The 11,875-nt window shown below is 45.2% G+C and overlaps 1 protein-coding gene across 3 annotated transcripts in view; it reads left to right on the forward strand.

The window, feature by feature from the left end:
• The window catches only part of CFAP91 (cilia and flagella associated protein 91), a 57,395-nt gene extending 52,537 nt beyond the window's left edge, over window positions 1-4,858 (forward strand). For all 3 annotated transcript variants that reach the window (XM_084640120.1, XM_084640121.1, XM_084640122.1), the window contains 3 exons: window positions 1,463-1,825; window positions 3,499-3,527; window positions 4,689-4,858. In XM_084640120.1, coding sequence (XP_084496246.1) covers window positions 1,463-1,825; window positions 3,499-3,509 — 374 coding nt within the window. In that variant the 3' untranslated portion in view covers window positions 3,510-3,527; window positions 4,689-4,858. The remainder of the gene's footprint in view (window positions 1-1,462; window positions 1,826-3,498; window positions 3,528-4,688) is intronic.
• The last annotated feature ends 7,017 nt before the right edge of the window (window positions 4,859-11,875 follow it).

The raw sequence follows: 11,875 nt of genomic DNA on the forward strand, positions 1-11,875 counted from the left end.
GTCAACCATGGCTTGGAGGGCCACCTTGGCAACTAGCTTGCCCTCGTCCAGGAGGTTCTTCTACCCCAGAGGAGCCCTCGGTCCTGGCTCACAGGGTGATCCCTCTCTCATTCCCTGCACCACCAAACTACACTACACCTTCTCACCCATCTCCCTGCTCCCACAAGTCCTGCACAAGGTGCAGCGGGATTATACTATAGTCTTTCTCATAGCCCCCTCCTGGCATCACCAGTATTTGTTCACAGATCTCCTTTGCCTTTCCACTTACCCCCCTCCAATCTGCCTCCCGAATCTCCTCACAAAGGCGCACAGCAGCCACCTGTGGCACCCCAACCCAGGCCCTCTCCACCTCATGGCTTGGTATTTGGATGGGGCTTGCATGTAGACAGGGCATGCTCTGACCCGTGTGTGACAGCCTCACTCACAGCAGACAACTGTCCACTAGAGCCTGTTATCAGGTTAAATGGCGCCGCTTCACTGCATGGGTGCACCGCCACCCCCTAGACTTCTTCTCCATTCCCCATGCTCCTGGATTACCTCCTTCACCTCCGCAAGTCAGGCCTTGCCCACTCCTCCATCCATGTCCACCTGGCAATGCTCAATGCCTTCCTTCCTCCTGTTTTCCATCTTCACCCACCCGACTACCATCTGCTTCTTTCATGGCCTTCCCCTCTGTGCAGAAACCTACTCTCTCTTGGGCCCTGAACCTTGACCTCTACACCCTCATTAAGCCACCCTTTGAACCCCTTGTGACCTGCTCCCTCACCCATCTCTCCACAAAGGTGACCTTTTTGGTGGCCATCACCTCTGCACAGTGAGTTAGCGAGCTGGCAGCCACGATTGCAGACCCCTCCTTTTCTGTCTTCCACAAGGACAAGGTCTCCTGGCATCTTCACCCGAAACTCCTCCCCGAGATGGCCTCCCCATTCCACCTCAACCAGTGCATTAACCTCCCGATCGTCTATCCTAAACCACACGCCTCCCCCAGGGAGTGCACATTATACTCTCTCAACATCCACCGGGCATTATCTTTTTATCTCCAACGCACCCAAGCCTTCCTGGTCTTGCCCTGGCTCTTCCTCGCCATTGCAGAGAGCTGCCAGGGCCATGCCCTCTCTTGACAATACCTCTCCAAATGGATCTCTCATTGTATTGAGGACTTCTATGTGCTCTTTCATGTCCTGTTCCCTCCCTCAGGAGTCACGGTTCACTCCATATGAACTTTCTTTCCATTTCTACAGTTTGCCTTCAAAGCAAAACGCAAGGTTGCTTGCTGTTATTAGATGGCAGTAGAATCCTATCAGTCAAAACCAGAAGGGTGTGATTTTTCCTGAGACAGGTTTTTTCATAGCTCCTGTAAGCTGAGAGCTGCCTTTGGGGCAGTGGGGGAGGGTGGGTGTCCATGCAGAGAATTCTTCCAATATGGCTGCAAGTGAAAATCCTCTCTCTTTTCTGTGTACAGTGAGGCAGTTCCAGCGGAAACACATCAGTGCTGCTCATCAGATCATCCACAGGAGCACGGACATAGTAGTGGCTCAGAACTCTTCACTGGTGGGACAACAGGCATTGGGTAATGGAGAAACTGTGAGCAAGATACCAGAGAGTCCTTCTCCTGTGGCAGCCAGTTCTGCTCTCAGTGGAACAGCTACTGAACAGAGTGTGGCAGAGGTTATAGAGAGCCCTTATGTTGTCCTAGCCAGCCAAGTATTGTATGATACACTGCATGACGAGACCCAGCAGAGAGGGTTAGTGGTGAGCCATTCTGCTACATCGGACAGGCAATCTCAGGCGGATGTAGCCCCTGCAAAGAGAGAAGATGAGTCAGGTGAGTCTGAGATCTGTTTTCCCTGCCCCAGTCATTGGTGCTTAGTCCCTGGAGGAGGGAAGGAAGGTGCACACGCTTTGTTCAGGGCACCATCCTGACTGTACACAGGATGGAGAAGCACCTCTCTCTCCATCAGAACGTCCCTCAGGGGTAGCAGCATCTGGATCTCTTGCAGACTCTAAGCATTGCTGCCTGGAAGCAGTCCTGTGCATTATGCCGTAGGAGCCCCTGTCCAAAGCAGTCCGTCACTGTATTTGGTTTAACTCCCAAGAGATTTTTACTGTCTAAACCTTAAAGATGTAGTTGAAGTATTAAACAGTGAAATTCCACTTATGGTTGTCAAGGGGTGGGAAGGTTAGTTCAGGGAACTGGGAGTTTGCAGTACTTACATCTCTTCCTTATTCTGCCATTGTCCATAGCATGTGGAGGTTGGGGTTGACCTCTCAAGCCCACCTGACCCCCTGGGTCTGAGCTGGGGGGCTGTCTGAGCTGCAATGTCTACACTAGCACACGTCTGTCTACCTAGGGTGGGAGGCTCACTCCCAGCTTCCTTGTCTTATTAACCCTATACTCATAGGAGTGGTCCCACTAGCTAGGGTTGGACTGATCACATGAGCAAGTCAAGCAGCATCTGTCCCTAATGTACCGGGGCTGTGGTAGCAGAAATATGGCTATGGCTTATGTGACACATTAATTCAAAGACCACATTTTCAAGTGCTTATAACTTTCCTGAAATGTTACCATTTGGTCTGACTTTCCTGATGAATGTATTTGGAAAGAGCATAATTTACATTTTGTTGCGTGCTGACTTTGCCTTGATTGCAAGTGTGTGATTGGCTCAAGCTCAGAATGTTTGGAAGGAACATCCTGCAAATGCATGCAGTGCATTTATTTATCGATCTGCAAGGGACTCGCTTAGCTGTTGGACCTCTCCTTTTCAAAATTCCTAATTTTTGTAGGTTTAGAATCTCAAACTTAAACTCAAATAAATGCACCTCAAATGCATCCAACTTTTTCATGGAAACATGGCATAGCCACACTAGATATCAGAAGTGCTTACACATGTAGAAAGAAAGAAAGCCACACCAAGCTCTAGCTATATGTTTACAAATCCATTTACTGCACCATAATACAATGAGCTTATAACATCACTGTGTACTTCCCCTTTACCTCACTTACTTGTATAACCCCCTAACCATTCTGTGTACCAGGTTATATTATTTCCGTGTAGAACTTCAGGTATACTCTGAATGAAGCATTGTCTACACTACCGCTTAAGTTGATGTAAGTTATGTCACTCAGGGGTATGAAAATACCACCCCCCTGAATGACGTAAGTAACACTGACCGAAAGCGGTGTCTACGCCATACTATGTCGGTGGGAGAAACTCTCCTGCCAACATAGCTTCCACCTCTTTTTGAGGTGAAGTAATTACGCCGACGGGAAAGTGCTGTCCTGTCAACGTAATAGATCTTCACCAGATGTGCTAAATTGGCGCTGCTGTATTGAAGGCAGTGACACCGATTTAGCACAGTAGCGAAGACAAGCTGAGTAACTGCTAATGCAGTGTGTAATTCTATCCTTTTGAAATACAAATAAACAATTGTTTAGAAACTCAACAGTGCATTACTATAGGATTTTTGCATTAAATTTCCTTTGTTTTGTTTTTTTAGGGGGAGAATAAAACAGAAATGAAAGAATGGTGAGTGAATACACTATATGTATTCCTGTGAGCCATGAGTCGGATGGGGGCTTGGGAGAGGAAACAAATAAAAAACAAAGCCATGTGACTACACACTGAAATAATCACTGGGCTGCGGGTGCTATGCCTGTATATGTATGCTGGCCAAAAGGATAGCTGGATTTTATTGCAGAATTAGAGGGGGTTCAGAGTAGGGTGATGAGAATGATTAAAGACAAGGAAAAATTCTCCTATGAAATAAGATGAAAAAGATTAGGATTTACCTTAGAAAGAAGATAAGAAAGAGAGGACATGATACAAGTATACATAAAATAATGACTGGTCTAGAGAAGGTAGAGCAGGAGTTTCTGTTCTCCCTGTCTCATAACATGAACAGATAGTCAAAGAAATCTGAAAAGTAGTGAATGCAAATCTAATTATAAAAAAAAAAGCATTTTCACGCAACACATAATTAGAATGTGGAGCTCACTGACACAGGTTGTCTTTGAAGCCAAGAATTTAGCAAGAGTCAAAGAGGGATTGGACACTTACATGGATAATAAAAATAGTCAGACTTTCAGAAGTTAGTGTTAACAAAAATTTGGAAGAGATATAAAACCTGGTGCTTCAGGGTTTAAATCAATCTTTTAACTATTAGGGATTACAATGAGGCCTTCATGGAAGGCAGATTATCCCACATCTGCCTGTAGTAGGGTTTCCTTCACCCTCCTCTGAAGCTTCTGGGGCTGATCACTGTCAGACAGGAGCCTGGACTACATGGATCTTGGATATGATCCAGTCTCACAATTCTTGTTCCTAAAATCATGTGTTGAAATAAACATGCTGCCTGCATTTATTTCAGTGTGTGATATAGTTTTTAATGGACAAAGTGTTCTAGAACTTGTTCTGATCATAAAGGCATCCTCCTGTACTCTCTACTATGTATATGCAGTAGGGGGTAGAATCCAGGAGTGTAAGAACCCTAATCTTTAAACGTCCTGTCTTTAGTTTTGTTTTAAGGGACACTATCACGGTAGTGCAGCATTTTGCACTGATTTTTACATAACATGTAAGCTAGGTCTATGGCAGGATTTGTGGTGGAAGTGTCATTTTATTGATGGAGATTCCACTGCCAGTGCTTTAGAAATTGCTTCCAATTGTCATGTGTGGTTTCTTTGTCAGACTTGGCTAAATGTGCTTTGAAGAAGAAAAGAGGCTCAGCAACAAGAGACATGAGAACACTCCGTTCCCTCTCCTAGCAGGGAAAGAGAAGTCTTTGGGGGTGATGTTTGTATCTGGAATATGCACAATGGATTCCTCTGGGTCTGCAGTAATAAAGATTGGGAACATTCTCTCTTGTTTGCTGCTGTTTTTACAAACTTGCCATGGTAGTTGACACTGGCTGTACTTTATGGGCAGGTTCTGTATTTTGATAGCTATGATGATCTGTTGACTTGAAGTGAGATTGTGAAATATGGCCCCTGGGCCTGATGCAATAATGGGAGGCTAGGAGTCTCATTCCTAAAAGCCAGGCTTTTAACAGGCCTGAGGCTTTAATGCAAACTATTTAAAACCTTATCTACCTCAGAAAGGGTTTGCCAGTATAGCTATATGGGCAAACGCTCCTCCTGGAAATACAGGCCCATGATTTCTTTTGCTGACTTACCTTATACCAGTTTCCTGAACAAAATAAGCTATACCGCAAAAGCACATTTTATGATGGTAGAACAGCATCTGCGCTAGGGCTTTTGCCAGGATAGAAATGTCATAAAACCACTCACCCCTATGTGCCATTACTATACCAGCAGAAGATTCTAGTGTAGGCCTGGTATTAGTGTCATTACAGAAGCTCCTGCCACTTTCTGTGCAATGCCATTCTCAGTACACCTGGCCACACAAATGCTATGGGCATGTTTGCCACCACTGGGCCAAATTAATTCCTTTTTTAACATTGCTGAAGCCCGTGATGAATTTAGCCCTAGAGTTATCCACAAGGGCAGACCTTGGCCTCCTGTCCAAGTTTGCAATCTCCAAAGGCTATTAGCCAGGTCCTATCTGCACTGTTACAATTTCCTTCTCCTAGTAGCCTTGGCTCTGGCCTGCTGTCTAGTCAGTAGATGATTTTGACCCTCCTTTCGCTCAGTTTCCGCAAGCAGCCACACCTTTTTGGAGGGGGCATCAGTATTTTCTTCCTCACACTTGCTGAAGCTGGATTAAGCCAGCCAAGAAGAGCTTCCCGTCCCTAGTTTGTTTTCTCTAGGGTCCTGTCTATACTTGGTAAGTGACCATACGTACAGACATGGGAGAGGTGGAGACGAGGAGCCATTTTTTACACATATCAAAATCAGTTCATTTCACTGGCTTAGACACCAGCATTGGGCCTCATTCCAATATAACTCCATCTGACCCCTGGCTTTATTGCGGATTTACTTCAGTACAAGGTCAGTCAGATTCTGGCCCCAGGCACGTCTCTTACTCTCAAAGAGAAGCAGCATTCGCCAGTGACTGAAACGGCACCATCCAAATGAGCACATCAGCCTTTTTCCTGGCAGCGGCAGCGTATGAGGGGGACAGAAGGAGACCAGCACCCGCAGGTGATGGGGAAATGAGACCCAAATAAGGTGACTGCACAGGAAGGCTGAGGGATCACACTGGCCATGAGAGAAACTACCCTAGTCACATGAGCACCACAAACAGGAATGCAGCCCTTTGAAGGGGAGACTGTGGGGATGAGGGTCCTTGAGGCAAGCAGGGAACAGGCCTGCAGGACATTCCTCCCCACAAAAGAGTTCGGTGGGAGGGTAGTAAATTACTGGACCTCCCTCCCTCTTGGAGATTTGGGCAGGGAGTGGGAACAGGAGACTTCTAGGTTCAGCCAAACATGTAAACTTTTGGTGCTTCTGTGACATCCAAACCTTTGCTTGAAAAGGGGCTGGGTCAGAGAACGGCATCCAACACCAGCATGCGGCACCTTTGTATGAGGCGCTGAGGTTGGGCAGCCCCTTGCTCAGGAGGAAGTGAAAAATGGCGGGAGGGAGTAAAGGCAACTCAGCTCCATGCTTCATCTCTGCTGTCATTTCCTACTGTGCTCTCTGCAATCCATCTCCACCCTCCCCCCCGACACCCCTTGCATTTCCTCACTACCAGTTGGTTCACTTCAGCCTGGGCACCCTCCCTTTCCTCCAAATCAATACTTCCCAAGGAAAGAAAACCTTGCTGGCCACCATGGACAGAGCTCTCCAGATCTGCTGGTTCCTCTAGAACGGCTCCTTAACATCCAGCCCTCACAACTAACTACCAGCTCTGCAACAGTGATTCCAGTTACTCCCCTGCTCATAGAATCATAGAATATCAGGGTTGGAAGGGACTTCAGGAGGTCATCTAGTCCAACCCCATCAGATCACCTACAACTGCTGTATGCTGTCACAGCACCACCTGGCAGCTGACCCGAAGCTGTTTGGTACCAGATAAATTGCAAAGCCCAGCAATCACCTGCTGAACCTTTACCAGGATTTAGTTCTTCCACTGACAGTGCATTTTGATATGAATGCTGAGGCTGTTACCCAGAATGGAGCCTCACAGAGGACGCTCTCTGGCAGCTTCAATAACTGAGATGGTTTGCTGTGAGCAGAGACCATAATCCATGCTTCCATGATGGATGTTGAAAGCTCATCATGCTAACTGCACTGAGATAATTGCCGTTGCAATGGAAGGAGCGGACACTATTGCTGTTGGTGACAACATTGGCACTGAGCTGGTGCTGTAAGTACAGACACATCAAGACGCTTGAAGTATTGACCCACAGCTTTGTTCAGCCCTTAAATCGAGAGAGTATTTAACCTTCTGCCCCACTGAATACCCAGCTGGATCAACATCACTTGCCTGTTACCTTTCCGTTTAGAAAACAACAGCTTGTCAATAGCATCACAGAGAGACTTCCCCTTAAGCCACTGCAGGGATTATTCCCCAGACTTTATTTTTCAGTAGTCTTTTAAATGAACCAATAATGATTATCCTTAACAATTAAGGCACCTTACAAACATTGTTGCATCTATGTATCTCAGTTTCCCCAACTGTGAAATATCTCTAGGTGCCTGTCTCTGTATTTAATTTATATTTCTATAGTGCCTATAGTCAAAGGCCAGTATACTCCATTATTTCACAGCCACAGTATTCACCCCTTGCTGCAGAAGTATGTTCCGAGAATCTGAGCTTTCATAAAACAGTCTCTGTTTCTACTCCTTTTGTTTAGGAAGAAAACTTTGAAAACAGGCATCGAGTGGAACTGATGCAGTGTCGGCTGCCTGTGTTTGCAGAAAGCCTGAAAAATAGCTCAGAGAGGTGTGAACTGTCCCCTTCATCTCAATGGCTTGTTACCTAGCGATTATGACTTAAATACCAACATTAACCATTTCACTGCTGGTTGTTCTAGCAGAAACAGCCAGCCAATATGCTTTTCCTACAATCTCAAACTGAAAACGGAAATGGCATCAAATGGACTGAATTTAATAAGTAATACACACACGGGATCCTGTAGTCAGTGCATGATTAATTGCTCTTTTAATTCACGGAAAATCTCCACTTTAAAATTTATCTGAACCTGCTGTAGCATTTCTACAATCCACACAGACTCCAGGGGCCTGCTGGTTGTGGCATACGCCAGGTCTTAATTCTGTTTGCTTACACATCTACGACAGCTGTAGACAGCGTTGTCCGTGGCATCCGATGAAGTGAGCTGTAGCTCACGAAAGCTTATGCTCAAATAAATTGGTTAGTCTCTAAGGTGCCACAAGTACTCCTTTTCTCATTGTCCATAGAGGTTTCATAGTAGGTTCTTCTCTGTACTTCTCCTAGGAAGTGCTCCTGGATTGGGTTGGTTTTGTTTGTCCATGTTAATGTTTCCTTGTTGTCAGTTAGGGCAAGAAAGTTTTGGCACAGGTGCATCCTGCAACCTTTTCTGAAGATGGTCAGGCTCTGGCTCAGTGAGCTGTCTGGCAGTAGCTCATTCAACAGTCAGGCACCTCTTGATCAAGAACCCTCTAATCTCTTGGCATTTCCAAGTTTCACCCTGGGATTTTTTTAGTCTGCTTTGTCCCAGAGGAGTCCAGATGGATCATGGGACCATGGATGGAGGTGAGAGGCACTGACCTAGTAAGGTTTTTTGATCCATAGGTGATGTAGAAGATTGACCTAGGCTGTGAGTTGGCACCAGATGTGAACAGGAGCCAGTGGAGAACAGCATGATGTCTTTCCAGTTTGAGCCACTGTGGAGTCAGGCAGCTGGAGCTTCTGAATGGCTGCCACCTTCAGTCCCAATCACTCTAATCCAAGAGAGGGGGAGATGAGAATGTGGAGCCTCAGCTGAAAGGGTGGGGTAAAATGTGATAGCAAGTTAAAGGTGGAAGAAGGCACTGCTGCCTTGCAGACCAGGTTTAGCGATGAACTGAGCAGGACTGAATGGCTTTGTGATGAAGAAGGACAGCTGCCTTTCATAGAAGGCCAGTGTCTCACTGAGCTCTCTAAAGTGCTTCCCTCTCTCTACCAGCATCACTGTTTGCACCAGCTGCTGTTCCCTGAGGAGGTTATTGTTGGCAGCCATTGGGACATCTTAGAAAGGGTATCCATTGTGTCTGTAGAGAATGAGATATGCAGCTGGGTGCCATCAGCAAATTGTTGGCAGCAGAACCTGTGGAGTGTCCCTCTCTCTGCAAGAGGCCTCATGTAGTTACAGAAGAAGATGGGGATAGGCTAGATATTTATAGGATTCTGGATCAAGGGCTGCTGGAGAAAAGGAGTAGGTTCTCAGGACTAAACTCTAGTCTTGGTGGAGAACAATTGGAGCCAGTGTAGCGCTGGACTGTCTACTCCAGTCATGTCATATAAGCAGGTCACCTGATCTTTGGGGCAGCATCAAAAGCTCCAGAGAAGGCAAGTAATAGGAGCAATGGCGCTTGACCTCTATCTGTTCTGCTGTTTGCTGTGGTATTTCCTGGTCTAACGTCTCATTGCAAAAGGTCCAAGGTGCTGGTAGATCTCTCTCACTGGAGCTGAGATGTGAACTGAGGATTTCTGCTATCCCTTCTGGGTTATCAGTCTCTGTCCTTACTTTATCCCTCCTCCTTTCCTCTCCAGTAGAAATCTGACTGAGCCAGCCAGGACAAATCTAACCTTGCAACAATTTGCCATGACCAGTTTGGGAAGGTAAATGATGTCAAACCAGTCCTGGTCTCAGTAAGTAACATTGCTTCCCACTAACTGGCCAGAGGAAATGGGAGCAACTCAGCCAAACACTTCCCATAGACAGAGGAGTAAAGCAGGAGTCTAGAAATGGTTAGTGAGGTCATGTATCCTCTGCTAGGCCTGCGATCTCCCAGCAACTGGATTCCAAGGAGCAGACACAAGCTGCATTTCCCTCTACTTTACTATTTTTTCTGTCACCTCCATTTTGTCCATTTGTCTTCCCTTAAAGAAACAGGATCAGTCTTTCACAGCAGCATCCGGAGAGCTACCACTTTATGGAATATAGATCTTGTCAAACTAACTTGATTTTTTCAAATCAGATTACAAATTTGGTTGATAAAGTTAATAGGATTGTAGTAATAGACTTCTGTAAGGTGCTTGACTTGGTGCAACATGACATTTTTATTAAGAAACTAGAATGATACAAAATCAACACGACACACATTAAATGGAATAAAATTAGGCTAACTGACAGCTTTTAAAAACGTAATTGTAAATGAGGAGTCATCATTAAGTGGATGCGTTTCTAGAGTTGTACCAGAAAGATCACTTCTTGGCCTTACGCTATTTAACATTTTTATCAGTGATCTGAAAGAAAACATTAAATCACTTATAAAACTTGCAGAAGATAGAAAGATTGCAAGAGTGGTAAATAATGAATAAGACAGGTCACTGATACAAAGCGATCTGGATCACTTGGTAAACTGGGCACAAGCAACCAATACGTGTTTTAATATGGCTAAATGAAAAGATACGTATCTAGGAACAAAGAATGCAGACCATACTTACAGGTTGGGGTATCTCTATCTTGGAAAGAAGTGACTGAAAAAGACATGGGGCTCATGGTGGATTATCAACTGAACATGAGCTCCTAGTGCAACACTATGAACAAAAGGGCTATGATCCTTGGGTGCATTAACGGGAACAATAAGCAGGAATAGAGAGGCTATTTTACCTCTGTATTTGGCTTGGTTAGACCACTGCTGGAATATGGTGTCCAACTCTGGTGTTCACAATTCAAGAAGGATGTTGATAAATTGAAGAGGGTTCAGGGAAGAGCCATGACAATTATTAAAAGATTAGAAATCCCGCCTTATAGTGATAGACTCAAGGAACTCAATCTATTTAGCTTAACAAAGAGAAGGTTAAGGGGTGATTTGATCACAGTTTATAAGTACGTGGGAACAAAAATTTGATAAGGGGATCTACAATCTAGCAAAGAAAGGTATAACACCATCCAATGGCTGGAAGCTGAAGCTAAATAAATTCAGACTAGAAATAAGGTGTAAATAACAGTGAGAATTACTAACCGTTGGAACCGCTCACCAAGGGTTGACGTTGATTCTCTATCACTGACAATATTTAAATCAAGACAGAATATTTTTCTAAAAAAATCTGCTCTCCTTCAAAGAAGAGCTAATTCAGGGAAGTCCCAAGGCCTGTGTTAAACAGGAGCTCAGACTAAGTGATCATAGTGGAGCCCTTCTGCCCTTATATGTTATTAAGTGAGTCTGCTTTGATCCCAACAAGGACATTTGATGCCATTTAAGAGCCTTTCAAGCAACCCTTTAAAGCCGCAATACAAACAGAAAGAGGATGGGAAGAAGAGGAATTGTTTAAATCAGTCTAGCTGGGTTTTTAGACAACCCCATTACTGTAGTATCTGAGGAGTGCCTCCCAAACATACAGAGTGAGCACTCAAGGATACATTTCTCCCTTCCCTCCAGTGAGCAGGGACTGGACTAGACTGTAGCTATTTGAAGGTGGGTGATTTCATACCTAGCTACAAGAGATTTACAGTATTGTGGCCTAGAGGTGATTGCCTGGATCACAGGGGCTAAATCCCATTCTGACAGGAGATGTCATGGCCTTGTCAGTGGTGCCTGGAAAAGGGTTTCTCTATATGGGTACACAGAATCAGGGAGGATCCTGGAAGAACACTGAGAATGCAGACTGTCAAACTGACATGCAGGAGGATGTTTAAGAAGTGATGAGTTCTTCCAATTATTTTCTCCTATCTCCACCAGCATCACATTAGTCTTTCCCAGACTTTCCTCCAGCGAGCTGCTCTTCCAGATGCTGCTCCCAGCCAGGCCCTGGGAAAGCTGGAAGCTGGCACTGATTGTGTC

Source organism: Lepidochelys olivacea (assembly GCF_965140295.1).
Source record: "Lepidochelys olivacea isolate rLepOli2 genome assembly, chromosome: 1".
In the NCBI taxonomy this organism is placed as follows: Eukaryota; Metazoa; Chordata; order Testudines; family Cheloniidae; genus Lepidochelys; species Lepidochelys olivacea.